Source organism: Agelaius tricolor, unplaced genomic scaffold (genome assembly GCF_023055355.1).
Source record: "Agelaius tricolor isolate 1412-34295 unplaced genomic scaffold, bAgeTri1.0.p SCAF_11, whole genome shotgun sequence".
Lineage (NCBI taxonomy): Eukaryota > Metazoa > Chordata > Aves > Passeriformes > Icteridae > Agelaius > Agelaius tricolor.
In genome coordinates, this window is record NW_027269271.1 from 21392836 (window position 1) to 21420147 (window position 27312).

General features: G+C 40.5%; 1 protein-coding gene across 2 annotated transcripts in view; it reads right to left on the bottom strand.

Moving 5' to 3' along the window:
• Positions 1–27312, bottom strand: part of EIF2B3 (eukaryotic translation initiation factor 2B subunit gamma) — a 96961-nt gene that overhangs the window by 25374 nt on the left and 44275 nt on the right. For both annotated transcript variants that reach the window (XM_071436590.1, XM_071436591.1), the window contains exons 5-7: positions 23048–23137; positions 4674–4804; positions 3813–4006 (exon numbers count right to left, since the gene is read on the bottom strand). In XM_071436590.1, coding sequence (XP_071292691.1) covers positions 3813–4006; positions 4674–4804; positions 23048–23137 — 415 coding nt within the window. The remainder of the gene's footprint in view (positions 1–3812; positions 4007–4673; positions 4805–23047; positions 23138–27312) is intronic.

A 27312-nucleotide genomic window follows, 5' to 3' on the forward strand; every position in this document is an offset into this window, starting at 1 on the left:
ACATTTTAAATTATGGGGAAAGGTAGGTCACTGCATTTCAAATGTCCACCAGTTATGTGTGATTTATCATCTCCCACTTTTGTAAAGGAGACAGGTACACTACTACCACAGTGCACTACATGTCTCCTTTCAACTCAGCTTCCCATTGTGGAGAAGCAGTGGATCAGCAGCAGCAAGCAGGCTGCCTCCAGCTGAGCACAGTGACATCCTGTACGTCACCACAACGTCCAGCATCTGCCATTCCTAATGCAGCTCAGCTTGTTTTACACTGTCCAGTAAAGCAAAGGAGGGAAGCAAGTAATAACAAATATAAATCAGTAAACTGGCATAAAAAGATGACTGTGTCCAGCCCACTCCATAAGATAGTACTCTGAGGCATGGGCAACAAAATTGTATTTCAGATGTTAAAGTAGAAAGAAACTAAAGATGATCAAGTGGCTATTCCAGATGATGGAAAGCTGCACAAGAAAAGGCTCTTGACAGGGAGAAGGCAGGTGTTAGACAAGCAGACAGAGCAGCAGTAGGTAATAAAGAGAGACACAGCCCATGAGGTAGCCAAGAACAAATCCATAGAGAGCAATTCTGAACTGGCTCCTGAAAGGAAGGGGAACTAGCATTGTAGGAGATGGGATATCACTCCATCATTCCTTCTTCTGTGGATGAAAGAGCAGCCTGAGGCATTCTGCATCTCCTGGCTGAAGCCAAGGTCACACAGCACAGAAGAAGTGATGACAGCAGGGATGGGGATGTCAGGGGAGGTGGGAGCATTGCAGCAATGCACAGACACAGTGCTACACAGTTACTGGCAGGGGTGATGCTATGTATGATGTCTCTTGGTAGGACAGAGAGACAGGGATGTATGAGGGCTAAGAGGTCTGCATCACAGCAAACTGTCTGGCTGAATGAGAGGCAGCATGTGCTGGGGCTGGTGTGGAGCTCTGCACGTGCTGTTGGCCATCCAGGATGTGGGCACTCACTGTCCATCTGGGAGGTCATCTGGAGTCTCAGCACAGTGATGGTGAAACTGAGTTTGCCTCAAGGGAGGAAGCAGCATTCATTAAGTCTTCCTTTTCTCTACCCAAGCACCTACTTTTACAAAACTCTTAGAAAAGCTTATCTCCGAGATCTCTATTGCTCTGTTAAATTTGGCTGAATGTTGCCAGCAATTTCCAAAGTTGCTATTAAGGAACTGCTACACAGTACAATTGTGTAAAATTATTTCCTTAGAAAGCTGGGATAACAAGAGCTGATGGCTAAGGAATGAACCTCAAAAAGCAAATCCCCCAGATCTGAAGAAGATGGGATCAGATGAGCTTAGATTTCTGAGCTATCATTTCAATTTGCTTGTTGCCCCAGTAGACATTTTCACACCTGTAGCTCTTTATATCTTGAAGTTGGCCCTTCCCACTAGACTTGGATTTTGTTTGTTTTTTAAAAAGCAAGAGTAGATTAGATTCTTCAGTCCAAGGTGCAGGCACTGCAGAAAACCACCAGGTTACCAGAACACCACAAATTAGGCAAATCGGCCTGGATGATGCTGGCTGGGTGAAGAGATGTCCCAACATGTCACCTGACACAAAGATCCAGGACAGGAACACACACTAAAGCATACCTACAGCATAGGTTGGAAAGATTCCTACTATCCAGTGTTGATCTGCAGGAAGGAAAAAAAATGAAGAAAGGCTCTTGACCTCCCCAGTGGAAAGGTGGTGGGGTGAAATAAATAAAGGATTTTACTGGCCAGAGCAAAGGCCTTATTAGAATCAGTCAGTGGTAGTGCAGCCTGAGGGGTAACCCACAAAAGCTACAAGCTCAAGCATTTTGCTCTAAAAAGAAAGGTTAGACTGGGGGCAGGAGTCAGAGGGAGTGCCTGGGTCAAGGGAAGGTTTAAGATGTGTTTGGATTTAATTCATCTTACAAAGAAACTATTTCCTGCTATTGAAGATAACTCCCTCCTGAACCCACCTGCCCACACACAGGCTGCAGGCATCCAGAAACCCAGCTGGAAGTGAAATGATGTGAGCAGTGTTTCCTCACCAGAAGGGCAATGGGTTAGGATGCCATTCCTTCCCACAGCTACTGGACTGGACTGCTACTGCTATGTGGGTCCGTCCTTTGGGATCTCAAAGTTATAGGTCCTGACTTTGCAGCAAGGGGATCAGAATCTGGTCTGTGAAGGCCAAGATAAGAGCAAACTAAACACCCAAAATCTTCCTTAGAGACCAACAAAACAGGTAACCCTGTGCCCCCCCACCCCCCCAATCAAATTAAATGTGCATCTTTTATGAGGATTAGCAAGAGAAACAAAATGCAGTGGCACTGAAAAAAGGAACTGCTTTCTCACAACTCCTCATTAAGCTCCATTTTATGTTTTACCTCCACATAGTTTCCTTAGAAATTTTACCATCCTGAAAAAGTTCAAAATTCAAAGAAAATCCTTTCCAACGTTGAAGGCCCCAATGTGACTTCAAAACACTAATTCTTTGTACCACCCAGGAGCAAATATATTTCCTGAACTAACCAAAATGTAGAATATTTAGGTTAAAAAAAAAACCCAACCAAAAACAAAAAACCAACACAAAAAATCCCACATGGAGTCTGACTGGCTTAACTCAATAACTTTTTACTGAAGTGGCTGCTGCCAAATGTACACGCACACTTCCCTTAGCAAGTGGTATTCTCCCTTAACCCTTTGGGCACACTTGCTCCTGCTATTTTTGGGGAAGTTTTCTCTGACAGCAGTGCTGCATCTCTTCCTCATCTCTCTAAGCACAAAGCAAATCACTTTATTTCTGTGTTCCTCTACAAACATCAAGGAGAAAGAGCTCCAGTGTGTAAACTCCTGCTGTCATTCCTCAATTCTGATTTGCATGAATTAATCCATTAATGTTGTCAAAAAGAAAGCAACTCAGTCTGAGAGCAAATGCAAGGCAGTGACCACTTCCAGAATTCCCAATACAACTTTATCACCTTTCCAGCTCCACTTCCAGAAATATTGAGTCTTTCCTTACTGGTCTTTCAAAACTAGAGGAAACTGTCCATTCATGACAGCAATGAAGTTCATCACTAGCAGAGCAAAGTATAGAGAACTTGTACATTGCATCAGCCAGTGTAGCAAAAACCCCCCCCCAACCCTGCCCCACAAAGATATTAAGAGCTTTTAATCACCAGCTTGTTAGGTAGTACAGGATTTCCCTAATTCTCATCTGTTATTTTTTCCTTTTATGAATTCTCAGTAGTGTGAAAGTGAAAGCTGCAACAGATGCTGCCTCAGATCAAGAGTTCACCTCTGTGTGTACCTGGAGTCCCACAGTAGGAAAACCTGTTCATAAAAGAATCCTTTTATAATGGAAATCATTAGGCAAATTAAATGAAAGGGTAGTTTACATCGCTCTTCAAATTGTTAATAATCTTTGCTATTATCACAAACAAACATCTGCTAGGAAGAGTCCAGTCAGAACTGACCTTGCTTTTAGGACATGGAGGACATTGATTAAATGAGCTATCAAAGTTACTTCCATTCTTATTTTCCACACTTTGTGGCTCTTTGGCTGCAGGTCTTGCCGCTCCCAAAAACCCACAAGAGTGTGTAGGGTGAGGGTAAATCAAATCTAGAGTAAATCAGTGACAGAACTGTTTCCTGGCCTCACATCCTATCCAGCCAGCAGCAGGGTGATGTGTGCCTGGATAACGTGGCTCTGGTTCAATTCCTACATACTCCTCAGCTGTGTCACAGGGAGTCACTCCTGCAGGGTGAAATGTCCTGTAAGCTACTGCTGGATTCCCAGGTGGAACCTCTGTATTTTCCTCACCTGTCTGTTGGCTTCAATGTACAGCCCAAGAGTATTCACTCGGTAGCACAGCCCCTCCTTCATGATATGGACGTAGCAGCGCACTTTCCCTTCGTGGAGAGTCTCATTCATATCTCCTCTGTGATCATTCCAACAAGAGTTATCTGGAGCAGGTTTCAGCAAGCTATTATCTTCCTTTATGAAACTATAAATGTCTGGAGAACACACACATGCATGAAGTTAGACAGGATTTAATGAAATACCTTCTGAAGAGGAATACTATTAAAATACTGTTGGTGAAGGGAAATCTTCACCTCACCTCATCTCCATGGCTAGATACTCAGCAATCATTAACAGATTTTATCACATGTAGTGAGTAAGTGCTTATTTTTATTCTGCAGGTGTGAATTAAGGAATCAGGACAGATACAATGTTTTGCCCAAGGTCACACAAGGAGACAGCAGAAATACTAGAAATAAAATCCAGAATCTGAGACCCTGTCGAGTTCCCAGTACAGGGTGGTTAAGGCTTAGTCTGTTGTCCTACCCAATTTTAGGAACTCCCTCCTAAAATTACATTTTCAACAATGAATCTAACTTTTTTCCAGAAAAAAACCCCCAAACAAACTAGAGCTCCTAGCTGATTTTCTAATGGTTTACACCAAAATAAGGGAGGACAAAAAATGTATATAGTCTACAATACTATTTGAAAAAGAAATCTACTAGAATATTTGCTAGGGAAAAAAAGGTTCCTCTGCTGAGGAAAAAAAACTGAATCTCTAAAATAGTGTTTCAGGCTAGTTCTGTACTCTACTCCATAGCTCAGCTGTAGCATATGGGCTTTAAAACTTCCATAAACCCAAATCTTTGGTATTGTACTGACCTAGGGATGCTTGCTCTTTTTTCTTTTGGTCCTCTTCTTTGTTGTCTAGTCCTTGTTGCAATGATGCAGGAGAAGAAAACTGTTTCCTAACCAGATGAGGAATCAGTTCACTCCGGAGAGATGTGATTGTCCTGGGGAAAGAGACACATGAGGTCTGTGAAAGCTAAAAATTATGTCTTCATTTTCTTTGTGTAACATTATCAGACATTTGCAAACTTCATGAGGATGAATCAAAATGGCAAGACATTAAGACAATTTCCACTAGTCACCTGCTTCCTTAATGCATTAAAATATAAAGAAATACTCAAAATGAGGAAAAAGCTTCATTTTCAGAACTATGGCCCCTATATTTTAACAGATGTGACTATAATTTATTATGTCCTTATTCTACAATTCATACTTGTGTGGAGATGGAATGCAGATGGAATGCAGAAAGTACCAACATTGTAATGACAAAAACTGAAGTCACTTTATATGGCTCAAAAGATGGCATCAACTGACTGGAAAAGAGAGAATAAAGCACCCACAGAGGGAAAACCTAAGCAGCTCCTCTTCTTTGTGATAAAAATATGGAAATACTCAAGGATATATGAAATATCAGATCACTAAAGTAAATTTTTTATGATACATTAATGATATTCCTTTTCAAATGACAGATCCAGAACATTTTAAAGACTCAATCCTTTAACAAGAGAAATTAAGACATTTCAGTTTAGGTCCCAAGACCTTCATGTTCTTTAGATGTTGCAATATAAAAGGTGTAAGTGAACAGAAAGCTTCCAGAGGCTTCAGCTGACAATACACCCATCTTCCCCTTGTACAGAATTCAACTTTTATTGTATCCATTCTGATACCCCAATGCTAGGAGGTGGGGAAATCAGGAGGAGTTTTATCCCAAATCAACTATGCCTTAAAAAAGGGTCCGAATCACTAGTGTATCTCTACTCTTATATTGATTTATACATTGCAATGAATCAACAAAAAACTCTCCCAAAAGACAAATATCAATGAAGAAAGTCTATTGTACTATGGGATTATAACTCTGCAAATTTAATTTTGACTATGAGAAGAAAATTTTATTTTTCAATAAAGTATTTGGGAAAAAAACCCAAATCAACAGTTTTTACAGTTGGAGTGCAGTCTTAAAATAGCTTTATTGTTGTTGTTTCATTATTTTAACAATCTCCATTTAGTTACTGAATTGTGGATTATTTAAAGTAGTACTTGGGAAAATCATGCGGAAAATGAACTCAAACTTGGCATGTGTAAGAGGAAGTGCTAAACTTCAGAGGAAGGGTTGGAGAACTAACACAGTGAATTTGGCTAGAGGAACTCAACAAATAACAACCCACAAAGAAAGAGGAGTTGTTTAGAATGGAGGACAGCAAAACTAGGAACTAACTAACAGATAAAATTACGAAAGGCAAGTACTAGAACGAGTACAGTGAAAATTATTTTGGTTGGCAAAATCTCTAGCAAAGGGGGATCTTACACAGTTCAAACTTAAAGACCAGCTCAAAGCCCACCCAGGCCCCTGTTCAGGTCAATGATAGTGAAGCAGACCTAAGGACCAAAACAGTCTTTCCTGTCCCTAGCTTTGAAGGGAAGATTCAGATGTGATTGCCAGTTCAGCCCTATGAACAAATACAGAATGTTTCTTTTTCTTGACAAACTTTTTCTTCAGCCCTCAGTGCAGGTTGTGTCACATCCTCTCTCCTGCAGCCCACCTCTGAAATTCTGCTTTTATGTTTTATTACAGTCAAGGAAAAGCTCTAGTCTTTAGTCTCTCCTCCTGCTCGAAAATAAGATTATAATCACCTTCAGATAGCTGTATTTCAGGAACTAACGAAGTGAAACACTTCGTTCCCTAATCACCGAATTTCTGCCTGCTAACCACTCACAGGCGCGCTCAGCCGCGGCCGCGCCGCCCCGCGCTCCCACACACGTGGGGCTGTGCAGATGGGCAGTTTACTAGCTCCCAGTGTTTGCCTGCAGCTGTGCCATTCAGCAATGATTTCCTGCTTGGGTTTTATACTGCATCCAAAACCGACAATCCTCTGTTTCCCTCAGAGGCTGGCTATGGCATTTATAAGATATATTACCTATAAAATACCCAAGTATTTGGCAGTCTTAAATAGTCTGATGCAGAGGACAACACAACACGGTAGGAAATGAAAGCAGTGGAAAGGGGAAAAGACAAAGTTTTGCAGTTTTGCCTGGTTTTTGATGGTTTAATCTTTCTTGGCCAAACTCCTGAAGCTTTCCTGCAATTCTCTGAAGTGCTAGCCACATTCCTTTGCCAAAGGTGGAGCAAATCTCTGGGTCATCCATAAGATGTGGCTCAGAAACACATCCTTCTTACTGGAAAAGGAAAACCAGGAAGGTTCGCCTCTGCTTGCTGTTGAATTTATATGCAACATTAAAGGAATTTGCCTTTGGAAAGTAGTAAAAATATACAGTAAGGCCCTCTGTGAGAAAGATTTGGGAATTTTTTGCAACAGATCTTGCAAACTAAGATATACAAAATGATAGCATGAGACTATTATCTGACTGTCAACAGCGGGAGAAACCAAACATCTTGCTGGAACTAGGAAAGGAATTGAAATCAAAGGAAATGCAGAGAGACTGAAGACCCTTCATCAAAAAAGAAAAAAATTAGCAGGAGTTTGGAAGAACCAACTGGCCTGTAACCTAGTGACAGAAGAAGACAAACCAAAAAGGTTTCTGGTCTAGTGTATTTAAAATTCTTACAACCAAATCCCAAACTTCACATGCCTATATTAAGAAGAAATAAACATAAGACTGTATAAGCTGAAGAAAGCATCTTTTTTATTCTCTTCAGGTTTTAAAACTTGGAGCCCCCTGGTTTCTAAAGCTCGCTGTTTTCGTTAGCACCAAGAAGTGAAAATGAAATATGCACTGAGATCCACAGAAGGAAAAATCTGCTACAACCAGGAGAAAGAAAGTAAAAGGGTGAGTGGAAGGAGAGGAGGGCACAAAAAATTTTGGCAGAAATCCAATTCTAAGCCAATGTGGAGTAAGCATGCTCTTGACACCTCAGAGCAAACTCCAGAGGGTAGAGAGCATAAACATGAACCTGCCTTTGAGAAACATTTGCCAAAATAAATGTGTTTTCGTAAAATCTAGCCCAAGTGACAGGCCCTTTTTCATGACTTTTCATTCCCTCGACTTTGATTTTTGAAGTTCTATCTGTCTGTTTCCACCTCAACAGAAAGTAGCAGGTTTTTAATGAAACCACCAAAGATGGAGAGTGCTGTTAGATGTCTTCTTGTAAATGAAGAGAGTGGGACACACTAATCCCTGAAGCACCTTATGTGGCTCCAGTATCCTGAGAACAAGAGTTGGCAGCAATTTTGAAAGAGGCTGATACTGATCATATTTTAAGCATGCAAAAAGAAGTATCATCCCTGCCATTCATGCAGCAGGTCACAACTACAGGAGATATTGGCAAGAGATGGTGCACAAATGGGGGAAATGAAGACAACTGGGCAGTTGAAATCCATGGTGCAAGTGCAAGAAAAAAAGTGGGAATTCAAGTGAAGATGAAATAGTTAAATATCAAAAGAACCTCCTGGGAAATTCAATATTCAATGTACCTAAGAGATTAGAGCATACATCAGTTACTTGCAGTTAGCTATGTGGATTGCAGACTCAGACTCACACAATATAAACTTAGAATATTCCAGATTAATTTTCTTTAAAACCTAAAACATTAAGGGACAAAAATGGCTATTTGGTCAGACAAGTGTTATTTTACCAGCAAGACATAATTACACCTTTAGAATCCCTTTATTCCCAGTCCCTGTGCACTCTCTGTATTCCCAGTGTTTCTGGGATTTTTACATTTCACTAAAGGCACAGATAAGATTCCTGCTAAATGAAAAGTTTTACTTGTGAAAGAACATTGGGTGAAAACACCCCACCTAGGTCAATAAGCTTAATATTTAAACACAGCTATGCAGAGTGTTTCAGAGACTTTTAACCATAAATAAACTTAAAACAGTCTACAACGTGGCAGAATTAAGTTTGTATCTATGTATGTTATATTACATTACATTACATTATGACCCACAGAGGGCCAACTTTTACTTGTTGCTGAAAAGCAATTGCCTCTGGGATGAAGCTTATTGAAACTTCAGCAAGAAATGAAGAACAATGTAGCCAACTGAAACACAAGAAGAGTTTTGGGGGAAAAAAACTCATACTGTCCCCTTAAAAAAAGACAAAAAAATAAGACAAAAAATGATTTCACAATTATGCTTTAATGGGCTGTGATTTCTGTTCTTAGATATATGTATTGCTGGAGACTCTGTCATAAGACATGGAAAATAATGGTTCTGACCAATGATGATAAGGAAAGGAATCTCATAAAATATTTTACAATAATACAAGAGTCTATTTGAATCTAAGTTTGGGTGACCTTGCACAAGTCTAGGTAACTGTAAGTGCTGTTTGGCTTGATCCACAGCAAGAATAGGAGCATCCACAGCAGGAACAGGAGCATCTACAGCTTCTGCTTCCTGCAGCTAATTCTCACCAGCTTCAGACACCCTGAACACAACTGTCAGTTCCATTTACCGGCTGTCATTCATTTTCATTTTCCATGTTTAATGTTAAACACCATAAAATAGTATTAATGAGTATTAGCATTCTAATATCCTCCCTGTTTTATTAATCTGTGATGAAGCATGAAATCTACTGTTGCTGTCAGCACCCACCTGTGAAATCTGCTGTTACCCTCCATGGGTAGCTGCAGGGGGCTTCCCTTGCTATCACTGTCAGCACAATCAGCTACATCTACAGGTGCAGATAATGTTTGTGATTCCCCACTACAAACAACCAGATCATTAGCCCTTTCATATCCATTTGTATCCTTTATTTTTTTTTTAGCAGGCGAATGAATGTTAGCTCTTGTACAGCTATGCAAGTGTACACTGGGTTGGGTTCTGATCCATGGCCTTCAACAGAGATTCTTCAGATCACATCAAAAGAACATGAGGCTGTATTTCAGACTGGTGCTCATAATTAATGTTAGAAATGTATACATAAATACAACTAAACAAATCCTAAGGCAACTTACAGTTTTGGCCAGAAAGGAGTTGCATGTTTATACAGAACAATAAAGATGTAAGAAAAAGGGAGGGAAGGAAAAAAAAAAGGAGGGTGTTTGGAAGAAAAAGAAAAGTTAATTCTGAACCCTGTAGGTACATAGTTCATGGTTCTCATCGTTTAAAGGATAAAGCCAAATAACATTTAAAAATTCCATGTAAGCTGGGAGCTCTCTTGTTGAATCTCAACGTTATTTTCTCCTGATCCTTTGATGGAGATTAAAAATTTCCATGTGAATACAAAGAAAGAAACAACAGTTACTCTGAGATTTTTTCCCTGAGCATTTAATGCTCCAAACTAGAGCAGCCAGCCACCATTCCCATCTCCTCCCCCATCCTTCAAGAAAAAAAAGTCAACTCACTTTGAAGAAAAGACAAAACAGACAAAACAGGGTCAGGGCAAGGGGGATTAGGGAAATGATATTTATATCATGGACCAAATTAAAATGTCAATGCAAGAGGCAGGCAAACAGCCCATGCCACATATATACACCAGGCATGTTTCCTCAAGGAAACAGGAAAGAGATTTGAAAAGAGTTAATGCAGTCCTGAGTTAATACCACCTGCCTCAGACTCAACACCACTTAAAAGACAGTGTTTGGGTCCATTTCCCACAATGCCGTTTTAACAAGCACAATGGAAAAAGGAATTACAGGACTTTTCCCCTTCTTCCCACTGATTCATTACTAAAAATGCTGGAATTTCTGAGACACGCTAAGAATGTGGAGAAAGCAGAGAAGGACTACATTAAAAAGGAAAAAAAATCAAGTGATAAATCTCTAGGGTGTGCCACATCTCTGCAGAAGGCTAATTCTGCCCTTACATCTTGCAATAATCCTTTTGCCTTTGTTTGGTGTAACCAAGACCAATTATAATAAAGGAAGACTCCAAAGTAACCAAGCAAGCCAATAAATTACCAGGCAATTAATTGTGCATAATTCAATAACCTACAGCACTTGTCACAGCATTAAACATCTGTTATATCTTGCTATGTTCTATTTCTCCTGTTCTACTCTCAAAATCTGGACCACAAAAAGAGCAAATACATTTCTCACACTCTGCCATAACTTCATATTAATTGTCAGTGTCTCTTATTTTTGAAGTTAAAAGCCTAGGGAGAAGACAAGGAAACTTCGAGAAATGTTCTACTAAAAGGTAATTCCACATGACTGCATTTGTGCTTCATTTGTCTTTCCATACTATTTTCTAACTAAAACCTTCAAGCCTGACAGCAACATACTCCCAAAGCTCACAAGAACGTGCATGACTCATTCAAAAGCCATTACACAGCAAGCCAGTAAAACTGCACAGCTTTGCAGGCTCAGGTTTATGAATGACTTCCCAAAACTGCAGAATCACCACCAAAACCCCACATTCTGGATGATGGAGGGAAAGCAGAAGACAGGCAAGTGACAGTCACAGGCACCATAACATGGAGAGAAACTAGATCAAAGTATGAAAGGGATGGTATGGATGCAAACCACATAAAAGCTGTTCTCAAGTTCCACCAAGTCTGGATGCAGTTAAAGGAGCAGGGATCTAACTTCCACTTCTGCCAAAAAGCCCTTTGGGAAACAAGGCAGCTTTCTGAAAAATTGACCACAGAAATTAAAACTCCTCAATTACATACTCAAATCCTTTGAAAGCGTGTGCACACTCAGCTCAGGTCATCTAAGTAACCTTAACTCTGCCCACTTGCCAAACAGCCAGCAACACCCCACAGCTCCCAACTAACACAGCTTTTGCACAGGAATGCCAGCAAGTTTAGACATTTTTAGAACTTCTCTCTGACCAAAAGCCTCTGAGGCCGTCGGAGGCCACCCAGGGTGTTTGGCAGGTTGTACACACTGCTGAGGAATGGATCTCATTCATTCCCAGACAGCATCCCATTCTTCTGAAACAAGCGCACCTGCAACAAATGGGACTCCTTGCCAGAACTCATCTTTCCCGTTTCTCTCCCACCTCCGCCTTTGCAGCCATCTGTGTCTGACTTACCAACTTTTTTCTAAGTGCCTTTGAAATTAGGCTCCTTTTCTGAAAAAGAAACAGGCATTCTGACAATTTGCCTAAACAAACACACACATATACGATGCATTTGATAAGGCTGACATGTATCCATAAACCAGTGAGTTATGTAAACTTTAGGTGCATAATTATGTATTTAAACACTTCAGACTTGTATAAAACATGTAAGTGTCAGAAAATCCAGACACGGCTCTAGCTTCACATGGGCAACCTCTTCCACCCCACTTCACTGGTATTGCATCACAGGCACTGGAGATGCCCACATGACTTTGCTCTTTCTCCATGCAGATACTGTGTTTGGTGGTCTGCAATCAAACAGATCTATCCTCAGTTTGACTAATTTCTCTCAGCAGTCTGGGAAATAAACTGGAAGCTGTGATGTGCAATTCAATCCGGCTTCCACCTATACAAGTACCATTTCTATATCCTTCTCCCCAGCAATCACTCTACCTTACCTCCTATCCTCTATACTCATTGCTAATCCTTGCTCCACCCCTCCCTGTAGGACAATTCTTCTGTTCTTTTTACCATGGTGTTTGCAACATGATCTTCTGCCAGTGATAAGACTAAACTTTTTTTTTGTCTTCACTTTATCCTTTCTTGAAGAACTTTGAAAGCTTTTTGGCCAATGAATCCCATCTCCTCTTTTTCACGAGACAGCTTGTATTCATAATATTCTTTCCAGGTGGTATTAATCCATAAAAGCTTGGTGTAAAATGCTGTGGGAGCTACAGTTCATCTCTGCATCTTTGATTTAGGGGAAATATCACTCCTCTCCATTCAGCTCTTGGACTTCTTCAAAAGGAGTAGCTTAACTAGACAGCATTCAGCATTTCCCATAGACTATTTAAAATGTTATACTTCATTTTTTTTTTAGTTTTTTTCACTTTAAGTAAAGAAATTCACAGTTGCTCCTCTTCGATTCAAGATTGTTCTAAGATCAACCTGTACCTCATGCTCTAGGCTCCTTATCACATCCAAAAGGGAACTCAGAGTACCATTACTGATTGAATGATGGTTCACTAACTTAAGGAAGACACTTCTTAGCTACTCTATTCATGTATAAGTGCCCTATCATCACTGGTAGCATTTACTGTCCCATCTATAGGCAGGAAGTTAGAAGTCTCCCACAACAATAACTCAATGCAATAATAAAGTCAGCAAGAGTGTTAGAGACATATTTATGATTGTTCATGTTTCATTTGCCCTGCTAAGGCACAATGAAATTTAACAGTGAACACCCAGAATAAAAAAAAAACAAACTACAAGAAAAAGCAAAATACTAGGAAGACAATAATTGTTTTCTCTCTTTACCCAAAATTCAACCTGTCAGTAAAAGGGGACTCAGCATTTCAGGATATATCAGTGACTAAGGTGTTGTGGAAGAAGAGATTTAGAAGCAAAACAGAGAGGGACAGAAAAGAAAAAATGTTTTCTTTTGAATCTTGAAAATTGTACATTCAGATCATCTGAATGAAGAATACAAGGGAATTATGTTTTTCACTGCAAGAGACACATATATGATATCATAGTATAAGGATTGTATCCTCACAGGGAGATGCCCAGCAAGGCAAGATAGTAACTTTACCCGAAGTATTTTCTTACATGCAAGTAATGCTGGGTACAGAAAATGTACTGCATTGATAAAGGAATGTTTACGGTGATACTGCCCAAGTGGCAACGATTTAAGAAGGAAAAAAATCAATGGGAAAAAAGCACACAAAGATGGGTAAACTAATTACTTCTTGGCTCTGAAATCACATCTCGTGTGAAGACAAAAGTCAGCTTGACTGAAGGTTACCCAAGGAAACTGAAACTGCATCAAACAGTGGAAAAATAGTTAACCATTTTTAATGTTTATTATCAGATCAGAACAAGCCCAGCTGAGGCCACCAAGAGGGCCAAGAGCAGATGACACAGAGGGAGAAGCTGGGGGAGCTGAGTTTGTTCAGGCTGGAGAAGAGAGGGCTGTGGGGGAATCTGATTACCATTTTCCACTACCACAAGTGAAGTGATACAAAAGACAGACAGAGACTTCCAAGAGGTGCACAGTGAGAGAGCAAGAGGCAACAGATGCAAGCTGCAACAAGGGAAATTCCAGTTGGGACATAAAGAAAATAACTTTTCAGTGAGTGGTACAGTCCTGGGACAAGGGCCAGTTTCCATCCTTAGAGATTTTCAAAACTCAACTGCAAAAAAACCCCTGAGCAACACAAGAGTTAGACTTGAGCTGGAGGCTGGACTAGATCTTGCTAGACATTCCTTCCCAATCTAAATATTTCTATGATTCTATAATTGAATGACATCTTTCATGCCCTTCCTTTATTTACTTTTTTTACTTATTTACTTTTTTTACAGAATCCAAAGGGTCATAATATGATGCTGTAAGTCACAGTAAGAGAACAAAACTGACACATTTTAACATTTACCTTAGAAAAAATTTGCATTAGGAGCAGCATTAGCTCCAATGCAGCATATCCAAAGATACGTCTACTCCCAGGTAGTCTGCCAACAGGAAAAGGAATTGTATTTCTTACAGAAGGCATTTGCTGAAAATCATAATGTGTTTAAATCTAGTTTGGATCATTAGGGCTTTTCCCCCTGAGGTTTCAGGAGTAAGCTTGATTGGTACCATGGAAAGATGATAGCAGTAATGATACCCTGGAGGATGAGGACATCAACAAATTTTAAATCCTGGCATTTCTAGTAAGGAGCAGGGAAAGCTCCAACAGCTGGATATGTTTGACAAGGAAAGGAAATGGGGAAGATGAATTGCCATTTCACATTGTAATAGATTAAATGCACTAAGGAGGAGCCTGGGTTGGGTTGACTGTGGGGTGTTTTTCCCCCTTTTTCTCTTCCTTGTTTGAAAAGCTACAATCTATTTGCCCTGACTTCACAGAGTATACTTCCTGTAGGAGCTATTTGTTTATTTTTCCGTTTTAATCACAAGGAAAGTATTCATTATAAAATCTCTCCTTACAGCAAAGGAGAAACCTTCCAGCCACACGGCTGACACATGTTAACTTGCAGGTATTCACAGAGCAGGTCCTGTTTTAAGCCATCTTTCAGGCAGCCACACAAAGACCACCAAAGCTGGGTGTTCAGCTCTGCCAGACCTCCCCCAGCCAGCAGCCCTTGCCAGGAAACACAGGTGACAGCCTGAATGATAAAAAAGGCATTTAGAGGGGAAAAAGAAAAAATGCACTGGTTTAGTCTGGGCAGTACCTTAATATAAACCTGCAGGGGCCTTTGTGTACAGCAGAGCACACAGCCATCCAAGCAGGAGCTCCAGAGACAGTCACTCACACCTCCAGTTTCCAAAGATCTCACACTGCCCTACCCTTTATTGAGGGAGGAGAAGGGTGGCTCTGCTGCAGCTCTTTTCATGGCCACAGATCTCCCAACACAGCACTGAGATAGCAAAACCTCCTCTCCCCTCTTGGTGCTGGCCCAGCAGAGGCTCTCTGGACACAGCAGAGGGGAGCTGAGCAGAGAAGTGTGCTCTGGGATTGCAGCTGAAGCAGTTTGGAAAGGCAGAGTACTATGACCTCACACAATTTGCTCTTATTTATTTCAGCAGTTTAAGAAAAAAAATACCAACCCAAACCCCAGTGTTTAACTTTGTAAACAAATCATACTGACTTTGGCTATAAAGTTTACTGCAAATTTGCTCAGTTCAGAAAAGAGTTTCTCAACTGGCAGATTCTGGCAGGCGGCTCTCCAGCGCTGGAAGAACTGCAGAAAGCTGATTTGTTTTCTTAGCTACAGCTCAGACCCTCACAGGGTGCACCCTGAGAGGAGGGCTCCCCAGGGAAAGTGGATTTCCCTGGTGGCAGGCAAGATGGCAGCACTCAGCATTCCCAGGATAAGGCACTGTGAATTGCTAACTCAGACCTTTTGACGTGAGCACAGTGCTGCTGTTTGTCATTCTTGCCTTTTCAGTACCACAATTGATCCTTCTGGCCACAGGAAGAGCTGCCCACTTCCCAGGTGACTGTACCTGGGAAACTGTGGCTTTTTCTACATCCAAAACTTCATAAGGACTAGATTCTGGACAAAATGGTGATTTTCAAAACACATTACTAAACACAATAAAATTTTACGTGGTTTTAGGAGGAAGAGGGGTGGGGGAAGAGGGGTGAGGGAAAAAGGGGGAAGGACACCATAAAAGTATGTGAAAAGTCCTAATATATAAGAGGAACATGTGTGCTGTCAATTTTGTTTTACATGCCTACACAGTCTTTAGAAATGAAACCTGAATATCTTATGTCACAAAGTGCATGTGACACTCAGGTGGAGAACAGAGAACCCAGAACATCTGAGCCAACACACAGTGGCATCTGCCTCCACCAAATCTAAAATGACCACCATTCAGAGGTGGTGCAACTAGGGTGCCTGAAGAAAAATTGCCCAGAATTTCCTATTTTAAGTTTCTGTTTTCATCTGTTTGTAAACTTTGCCAAACTGTAACTGTTTTGGCTGAAATTACCCATGCCAGGTGTTTCCCTCAAGCTGATTATTTTTTGGATAGCGTCATCAAAAATGTCTCAGCTATTTCCAAGAACAAAATTATGGAAAAACCCCTTTGTTTTGATCATGTTAAAAATATTTCATCTGCTGTGCTGAAAAGCTCTTGCATTTCCAAGCTTAGAATTTGGCACAGCACAGGGTTGTCTTTTCGTCTGGGCATTACATTTGTAAACAGGAAAAGTGCCCATACTACCCCAAGCTCAGTCTGAAAAAACACTGTTTGCACAAGCTTGGAAGAGACCTGTTTGGTTTGGGTTTTTTTACTTCTAAAAGGTAGAAGTACTTCTACCTTGGGCATGCTCCATTCTCTCTTTTCTGCAAGGCAATTGAAGTACTTGTGCTCTGTTCCACAGAGAAACAGATATGCTTTGGGCCAAGGTTATAAATGCTGAGATGGATATTCTTTGAAGTGTAGAGCATCCCATCTCCTTCTGGTGGCTGACCTGAAAGGTGATAAATCTATGCTGATAACAGCTAGTCTGTTAGCAGGAGTCACAGTAGACTCACTGATTAATTCTAGAAGTGTCACATACATAAATATATATATACACATACTAAAAGAATATCATGGTAACAGTTTGGGCACTCAAATTAAGAAAGCTAGAAGCTGCTTATACCTCAATTAAGACCTTGTGTGTTCACATTATGATACAACCCTTAAAAACACACCTACTTTTCCTCTCTCCCCAATCTCAATCTCTTCTTCACCAAATGCAAAGGTGGACTATGCCCTGGGGATGGATCACCTTTGTGTAATGAGGCAGAAGAATGCCTCATTTGTTAGAACATGTGTGTTAAATGTACAAGGCAGAGGGCTGCAAGAGGAGAAAAGAACTGCTAAGATGTAAGACAAATGAATGATGCCTGAAGAACTGAGTTTTACCTTTTTTTTTTGCAATTCTGTTCTGTCAGAGGATTTTACGGATGGTGCTGCATGCAGAACATAAATCTAACTTCTGCAGGTTGCCACTGATTGATTATTAGCCTGCAACAGCTATCATCAATGGAAAAGACTTTTTCAACATTACGAGCTCCCTGTATAACATTAATAAGTGAAAAATGGCATACTTAAGACAAAGATGCTTCAAACCTCAGCTCTTGTGTACCTTGGTTTCCCACTTTCAGAAGGGGAAAGCCACAGCTTCACTAATAGACGTGCTGAAAAGAGTTAATGGGCGTTACAGAATCAGTGATGAGCACCAAGAGGAACATATTTACTTTTACCTTTCCAAAACAAAGTATTTGACTTATCTTCAGAACATGGTTTAAACAGGGATTAAGGCTGGTGGCCTTCACCTGAACTACAGAAGTTATGTACAACACTGAACAGTGTCTCCTTCAGTAAACATCTCAGGCAATAAACAATGCAATGGTCACAGATGGGAAAAAAAAAACCCAAACAAGGTACAAAGTCATGTAACTGAGGCTGTAACATAATATGTGGGAAAAACAAAAGCAAAAAGTTGCAAAGGGAGCCTCAGCTGTGGCATTTATTAATTGGCAAGTGCTACAATTAACAAAGTTAGTATTTTTAAATGTGGCTTTTTGTATGCTCAACCTGTAACTAAGGTTGGATTAGTATATTCCTAATATACCAAATAAGCTCTGCACTGATGAAATTTGAGAAAAATTATTTTGGGGACCTTATTGATTAGGACCACATACTGCTTTGCTTTAGGTAGCCTTGATCTGGCTTTGGACTTTGTGGTCTACCTCAGTGAGGGGTGAAAACAGCTGTCCCCATATGCCTACGGGTTTCAGCTGCGAGCATGGTAAAATTCTAACAAATATAACAAATGCTGCCATCTGTACCTGCACAACTGACTTTGGGCACAATGCCATTCATGTATACATGTATTATAAATGCATGTTAGGTATGTTCTTAAGCATATTCATAGGATATGTAGAGACATATCTTCAAGACTTAAATTTCCAAAGCAAGTTTGAATTTTCCATGTTAAAACTTCACAAGGAAAGGGGTTGCACTATACCTATCTCCCCTCTGCCCTCCTCTCAATTATGTATCTTACTTCACCATGCCAACCAAAGCTTTAGAAATTTTCAGGAAAAGCAGAACACAAACTACCATGCAACTTCCCTTTGATCACATTTCTCCTGGTAGCAGCTTTGCTGGGATTGTTAGCAAGCCAACTGTCAGCGCACAGCAAAGAAATAGCAGCACATGTCAGTGCAGCACGCGGGGCTCACGCGGCACATCCTGCCCTCTGCTCCACGTGAACTTCAGGGGGAAAGGGAATAAGGACTCTCTTCTTCCATCTGCTCCGAATGCAGCAGCGAGGCAGGATTCCAACCTAGCACTCAGGAGAGTGCCAAAAAAGGGACTGGCTACTGTGCTGGCTGCCACTGCAGGGCCCCAGGGGTGTGAGGCCCGCCAGCTGTGGGGTGGAGCCGTGCCCCCAGCCAGCTACAGCCTCTGCTGCTGTCTCGCTGCCGGCTCAGCGCATGCAACGAGCGCTTTAAGAAAAGCAATATTGTGCAGTTCACCGTGTGGTGCAGGTGTTCACCTTCAACTGTCCCTGCCCTGGGCTGGCAGAGCAGCTCCAGCAGCACACACAGCCTCACACAGCCTCTGCTTGCCTGTCTTCCCATGCCACAAAGCGTGGCAGCTATGAGATCCCTGGGCTGGCTTTGCTCTGAAAGAGGAAATGCTGAGGAAAGGAAAGCTCTCACTATACTCTCTCAGTATTTTTAACTGACTTCTCTCCCATGTGGAGGTGTGATACAACTCCACACTCTCCATCAAGAGCAACCTCAGCAAGTCTAATTTCACTGATGAAGAAAGGAACCTGGTGAAGAATCAAAGGCCTCTGCTGAAATAAACCCCGGGGCCAGGTACCACCAGCAGAAAATTCAGCCAAACAAGAGCTGCTTCACATTGAGGTCACAGTTCCTCTTCAGACAGGATAAATCCAGCTGGTAGCAGGGTATGGTCTGTGACCTGTTGTGACTCTCATGTGGACAGACCCAGCAGTCAGCAGTGACTGGGTATCCACTGCAGATGCAGGGATGGAGATGCCCATCCCAGGGCAGAGTTCCCAGTCCCACCCCTGTGCAGAGGCTGCCAGTGCACTGCAGCTGATTAAAGAGCATCTTTTAATCAAACTACCCTCGTGAAGCAGAAGTATGGAAAGAAGAGGAGGAAGAAATTCCAGCTGCAGGAAATAAATTGCTATGGGCAAGAATTTCTTCAGCTGTTGCCCAAGCCAGCATGGAACCATGAGGGTTTGAGCTTGGTAGATTTGGACAGGGTAGGACCCTTGCACACTTGATTTCACTAGGATCCAGTGCTGAACTAGTGGATGAGTGATAGATGGAGATTTAACTGCCAAAATGCATTTTTTCCTCCTAGGAGAGGAAAGAAAAAGCAGTTTCATTCCTGAAAAATAAATTCCCCAGGTTTAAATTACATTAGGGGCATAGTATTTTTTATTTTTGTCTGGACATACATATTTGAGGGTGTTCTAATAAACAGAATATTTCCTCTGACTTTTATTCAAAGGCACTAGCAAGTTCTGCCTTTTAAAACTCAAGAATTTGAATTGCTATAGAGCAGTAAAACTTCAGGCAGGATAATCATAAATTCAGGCCTTTTAAAATAGTTCATAAAAATGCATTAAAGGACTACAAACTGAGTTACAGGCTACCAAACAGTATTTTGACCTCTCCTAACATCTCTCATCATAGAATCTCACTGCTGCCAAACAAATACTGATTATTTTCCAAACAATCTCACCCAGAAGAGGAAACAAATGCATAGAAAAATCAAAGGATCTGTCTAGTACCACAAAGCAAGACAGTGATAAAGCTAATGAAAAAACCCTTGGTATAATGACTTCATCTTGTAGTTGAATATTCAGCCTTTTTCCAAAGCTGCCACTCAACAAAGTCGTTCCAAATCCTAAAGCAAGATTTTTATAGTTAGACAGAACCAAGGTTTAGCCATTTTCTCCCATTTTTATATTAGTTGCTCGTGACTTTTTACTTTATTTACAGCACATATATTAATCTGAATGCCAATTACTCTTACAGGTACAGCTATAAACAAGTTAGATTCACCCAGGCAGAGCTTGTTCTTGCCATATCTTTGCAGCTAAGCTGGGACTCACTGAAGAAGAAACTGATCCCATACAGATAACCACATCAGTTTTCACATAATGCTTCAACCTGGAAGTAATCATAATTTTCCTCTACAAAAGCCAGTTGTAGCAACTGAATTTTTTACTGCTGGGCAACATCTTTTCAACTTTTGTCTGTCAAAAAAACATTTGAAAAAATGTAAATGCTTCACTGAGCTACAAACAATGAAAAAAGGTGTTCTGCCTGCCATCAAACCCCGCTGTTAAAATATTAACACAATGTAAATATTGTAATATTGAGGAAGTACACTGTGTCAGTACTTCCTGGCACTGTACAAGAGCTTCACTGTTCCCTTCAGTCCCTGCTGTTAGTTTTAAACACGCACAACTTAAACAAGGCATCTGAGCTTCTCCAGTCGTTTTGCAGAGAGGCAAAATCTTACTGTAGGTTCTTTCTGGACTAAAAACCAAAGTATTAAAAAGAATCCTTAAACCCAAACAATTATGTAGATGTCAGTATTTTTGAGGCAAAAGAAAAAAATCCCGAGAGTCTTTCAAAAGTCTTGGCATATTGCTGCCAAACATGGAAAGATCCTTGGGTATGCACTGTCCTCCCCTTCCTCAGAGAAGAAAAACAAGCTGCAAATGCCCACCAGTGCCAGAAGTCTGAAAGCTGAAGTTATTCCTCATGGCAAAAGTCCCATTCCCCAGATTTGCCAGTTAAGCACATTACTTGCAATTGACTCTCTCAATTGACTGAATAAGCAGCATTTGTGTAATAAAGAGAATGAAGCAGCTATCTACCATCACTAAGCCAGATGTTGCTATCAGGTCTTAAGAAATGCTGTCTAGCTGCTGTAATGATCTATTTGTCATGGAAGTGTCACAGAAAAGCAGCACTGCTTCAAAAAATAGTGAAGAAAGAGAATAACCTTGCTATAAAAACAACAAAAAAACCCCTCCTAGTCGGTCATACTTGAAAAAAGTCAGTAGTTTTCTTCTATGGGGATCTGAGGGCAACTAGTGAAGTTTTACTCTACTGGCTTTGGTTAATAAAAGGCAAAATCCTTTTTTTGGATTGACTGACAAAGTCAAAGGTCTCACCAGTTTCCACTGAAATAGCATTAAAAAAATTGAAATCTGAAGTTGCTGCTATTTACACCTCTCTGAGTAACATATCTGACAAGGACCATCCTTGTCCCACAGATCTAAATTCAAAACCAAATGAAATACCAGGGAAAAATAACTGAACGTGTGAAATGTCTAATATTCCAGAAATGTCTAATCCCAGCAAAACTAGGTGCTAGGATTTCAAGAAATGAGTCCTACGTGCTGTATTATGACAAAAGAAAGTTGTAAACACTGCTTCATGCTACCACAGGAAGAACGAGAATTCCAAACCCTCACCAACTTTCTAAAATACACTAAATAAATGGTTTATTTCAGGTTTAAAGCATCTGCTGCTCCTGAAGCTTTCTTACCTTTCACAAGTTTCTGTACACAAGTGGGAACTAAAATAACTTGTACAATGCCCCTGTGTACCAAAATGTTGGCTAAGCCTTATTCTTATGCGTGGTAAGAAACTGCCCTCGGGGTTAACACAGATCTTCCACTTAATTTTAACTCACTCACAGACCCTTATTCTGGAAGAGCTCCTTCAAGCATGTATCCAGCTGTATCACCAGATTTGTACATGGTCAAGACTAACATAAATCTCCCACCCTCAATGTTTTTTCACATGTCAGTTTATCTGCTAAGAAAATGTACTATGAACACAACACTTAGCCCCTGTATCTTTTATCTTACTTAAAAGGGTAGAAAAACTCTTGAGAACTCAGTGAGCATTCAGTATATGTAATGGGCATGAGAGGGCTATAAAAAGTCTAGGAACGGGACATAATTCCAAAACTGAACTACTTACTGTGAGGGGGAGTGTTCATTTGTTTGTTTTTAAAAGACAAACAGGGGGCTTTTTTTTGTCTGTTTCATGAAATATTATAGCTAAGATCCTTCTCCACTTCCATAAATGGATGTTTTTCTTAGTCTCAGTGGGTGGTCTCAGAGTTTTGACAGAGGAATATCACAAGCTAAAACATAGGATGCTACAGAGATAGCCCACCTGCAGTGGTGGTGGATGTGAAGGGGCAGAGGGAAGGTGATTGCAAAAGACCAAAACAGACTGTGGTGGGGGAAATCAAAGGTCAGAAATGTATTCACAAGCCTAACAATAGGGAAGCCCTGGTAAAATGAGCAGCCAAAAAGAACAGATACGTTAGAAAAAGAAGGAATGCATAAAAGAGACAAAAATGTTAGTGTTCGCTTTTGCTGGGATTTTTGTTTAGTTTTGTTTTTTCAAAAAGATCATAATAAGAGACTCAGACATAATTCTTGGCACTTCTTTTAGTATAGTTAAAATATTTTGAAAACTGGTTTCTTTTATATTTCTATTTTATGCTAGCTTTTTTTTTTTTATATTTCTTTTTTATGTTAGCACTAATTTAATGGGAAAAAATTCCTTTAAAAGCTCTGATGTAAACCATAAGTCAATGCAAACTCCTGCTACTACCTTGTGTGTTGCTTGGTTTCTTACCTGTTTTCTACCAGAAAGTCTACCACATATTTCTTCAGACAGTAGAGATGGGCATCCATCAGCCCTGTTCTGATGTGCATTCTGGGGTGCCTGGAAAAGAATAAAAAAGGGAAATCATGGAGCTTTTGCATGGTTGTTTACAAGAGCTTGACTTTGCAATGAGGTCAGGGGATACTGACAAGTGTGCAAAGGTTTGTTCCTTTCCACAGAACAGGATTGCTGAAACAGAAGAGCTCAGGCTGCCATTATTGGGCTGTGTCTATAAACTTACACCTGCTGGCCCTGGGCTGATTTGCTGCAAAAGAAAACACCTCCTCCAAGGAGTCATTACTCCTGCTACATCTTCTCATGTAAGTGGAAATTGCACATTACTGGGCAGGAAGCCAAAGTAATGGGCCCAGAGTGCTAAAAGTTACAGTGGGTAATGTCAGGGTACAATAATTCAAAGCTTCTGGCTAAGTGCCTGCCTTAATATATATGCAAGGCTGGGCATGTTCTGCTAGCAAACACAACAACACTACTGTATTTTCTCCAACACTTCCTGGAGGGGAAGAGGGGAAGGAGATGGGGTCTGCTCACCTTTCTTACACTACACATTACAAATGATTGCCACAGCTCAATTACAAAGCATTTGGCTATCCAGCCCAGTAAGGTGGGAAAGATCAGTAAAACTCCCACTCATCATAAGCCAAACAGGGAAGTCTTGGCTTTTGGAGCAGTGTCAGGTTAATATTTCAGAACCTCAGGAATCTCTGGTAGCTTCAAAATTTTAAGAACAAAGTTTAAACCATAAAGACTCATTGACTGCTTCTATTGCTTCTCTTTATGCTTTCTCGTTCTTGGATAATGGAAACCCTTTTTGGAACCTGTTTCAAACCAGCTAGATATTTAAAGCCAATATTACTTTCCCTTCCACAAATCTGTGGCCTCATTTGAGACCATTCTGGCTGCCTGAATTTGCCACTGTTCTCAGAACAAAAAAGCCACAAGAATATTTAGCCTGCAGATTAAAAAAGACAAAACACAACAACAGTCAGGGACTATGCTGAGTTGTTCAAGACATCCATAACTGCACTCACGGTCAGAGGCTATTAAGGAGAGAAATTTCAATCCACACCTGAAATTGTCTCTGTTTTCATTTTGCTTCCTTTGATGTCTGGATTTCATAATTAAGCTGGAATGAACCTATTTTATCAGTGTACTCTATCCAACTTGGTTTGCTTATTCCAGAACATGCTAAAGTCAGATGTTTGTGATCATGATCACTTTTATTATGTAGTTATCTCAGCAGAAGGATCACTCACAAATTGGGCATGCATACAAGTATAAACAGTAAACCAATACTACCACACCAAATATTTATTAATACCAAAGTTACCAAGAACATCAGGTGTTCTAGTAAGCCATTTTTCAGTGCATTTTTCAATTAATGCCTTGAACTACCAAAGTATTTAAGTCTTAACATTTCATGACTTATGAGGCATTTCTCAAGCATGCCATTCAAGCTACGCATATTTTTGACTATAACAAAATTCCTGAAGTCCCATTTGCAAAAGGAACGCTCCTATAATAGTAGTACAACACTTTGCAGTGAAGTATGTGGTACTAGAAAATGATATATGCACTTTCAGTAGATTACTTCATTAACAAAACATGAGCTCACCTAGCAATGCTCCAGTACTGATGTTATCAGTGGCCCAGATGTTGCTGTGGAAGGCAGCCCAAACAGCAATGTTCCTTATGCAAAGAGGATAGGGAATCCACTAATTTTAATGAGATCTTGTAGTTGGAAGTCAGCAGATTCTCTCCTGCTCTGCATCCTGAGAATGGTTTCCACTTTTTGTGTATGTGTGAGAGGGAAAAATTTCCTATTTTCTCTGAGAAGGGTTCCTTTGTATTTATGTAATGAATATAATAGTTTACTGGGAAAATTAACAAATCAATGCAACAGGCAATAAACATGTAAAAATATAGAAACAGATGGAACATAGGAAGGAAAGGCAAAAATGGGAGGAAAAAATCCAATTTTTAACCTGAAGATGACAAACAAGACAAAATTTCTTTAGTGCCAGAATGCCAGTTTTTTTCTCTTCCTATTCAAGATTTTTCATACACTCCCCCTTACACACCAGGCAGAGGAAGCTGCAGGGGCTAGGCATCAAGCAATGCTGTACAACAGAAATTCCCCAGTAAATGCTGGTTCTGTTGCCAGTGTCTGTGTGGCTCTCACACATGCAGTCTCCCCACCTGCAAACTGGAATAATGCTATTTAGCTACACCACAGGACACTGAGGATTTGTGGGCTGAAGTTTGTATCTGCATGCAAGCATTGTACCAAGATTTTCTGTAGCTATGCAACTTTGTTATAAAGTTATACAAAATCAGTGGAAGTGGACAAATAGTAGCACAGTGCTATCCCAGCTCCTCAATCACACACAAAACAACCCCCACAAAAAGCAGCCAGACAGAAGATGTACTGAAACACCAGTCTGAGTTAGCTTTCAATGTAGAATATACTAACAATAATGGAACATCATGCTGGACAAGAGGGAGGTCCCACAATGAAATCCTCTAAAATACAGACCACCTAAGTGATTTGCAACAGAATAGTCCCATAGATTAATATTATAATCACAGCTTCAAAGGTCAAACAGGCAAGTTTGGGCACATGCATAAACAAAGCTGTGATTTCTGTAAACCAGGCTCAAGAAGAGAATAGCCACACTAAACCAGACTGATAAGAGCACTCTATCATAACAAGCCACTAAAGATGATGCTCATTTTCATTGACTAGTGCTTAAATCAGTTTATCTTCAGGTAAAAGCAAAGTAGCCAAATAATCTAACAGATAATGGCAAACCCCATCACCATTTCAAATGAGCATCTGGTTACTAATATTGAGAGCCACGCTCCCGTCTCATGCCTCTGATCTCCCACTCCATCAGCTAATCTTTACAACATATGAAAAATGAGCATGTCCAAGAACAGCTGATACAGAGAGAATCCAATAACAAACAATGCAGGAGCTGACGCACCTAGACTTATTGCTTCGAGGGAGATAATACAGAAGGCTTTTAATTATATCATCAAAGCCAGAGAGAAGGTACTAGGAGGGGCTGGCTGCAGATGGTTAAGTGTTAATGAATGCCAGGTTGGGTGGTTTATCAAAAGAAAAAGACTGGATATGTATCTGAGAGGGTCACCCTTGAGATGAAAGTTGCAACAGCCATTGTTGGAGCTCTTTAATGAGGGAGGAATGTCAAATGTGTACCCTGTAAGAATCATACTAATTACTAAATGAACTTCAGTTCAATCTAGCAAATGTAATCAAGCACAAGTCATTAAAATACACAGTAAAACTCCCTTTGGTGCTGCCACTATAGTGTCTATTACTGTCTGTGCTCCCATGCAAGGGAGGGGGCTGCTCCCACTTATAAGCTCTGTGTGTTAACTGACGGCAGATTTTAGTCCTAATGATGAGGCACGGAGGGCTCCCTGGCAGAAAGTCGACAATTAGAAGGCTAGGAGAGATCTGTGGAGAAGTCAGGGAAAGATTAAAAGAGCAATTTCAATGTGTAAAATTAGCTTTTATTAGCACATAATTCCACAAAATCCTGACTCAGGATGAGAGTGCATAAAGGTCTGCAAGAGTCCTTAGAAAAGTCTGTGCCTGTAATTCCTGACACGCCATTGTGAAATAATAAGCAGTACTAACAGGATTGATGCATGCTTCATACATGGCATTGCTTTGAAAGTGGAGCCCAGAGCTTTTCTTTCCCTGATAACCTCCCTCAGGATTTCCTCCCTCAGGGAAATCAACCACTGATAGAGCAAACTTCCCTTGTTTAAAGGCAAGAAGTCGGACAATTGTTTCAACTGTAAACTAATTAAGAGAGATTACCACCAAGAGCTGGAGGTTCCAGCCAGCTCCATACTCCCACTGACAGTGTGATAATGCCAGGCTGGGGTCAAAATCATAAATCTGAAGGGAGCACACACAATGCTTAAAGCCAAAAAGCCTCTCTACTAAGCATGGGATATTGCCACATTAACCTCACCACCTCACAAATAAACTAGCTGAGAAAGAGAAATCCCATGGCCTCCCTTTCCCTAACTTCATACAGCTGTTGACGGAAAATATGAAGGTCTTTAAATAAACTCAAGGACCTGAGGCTGTCCGTACTCTAACACTAATCCAGGCAATGACACAATAAAAATCTAATCATACCTGCTATTAACCTGGCTCCTAAACCTACACCTGAATT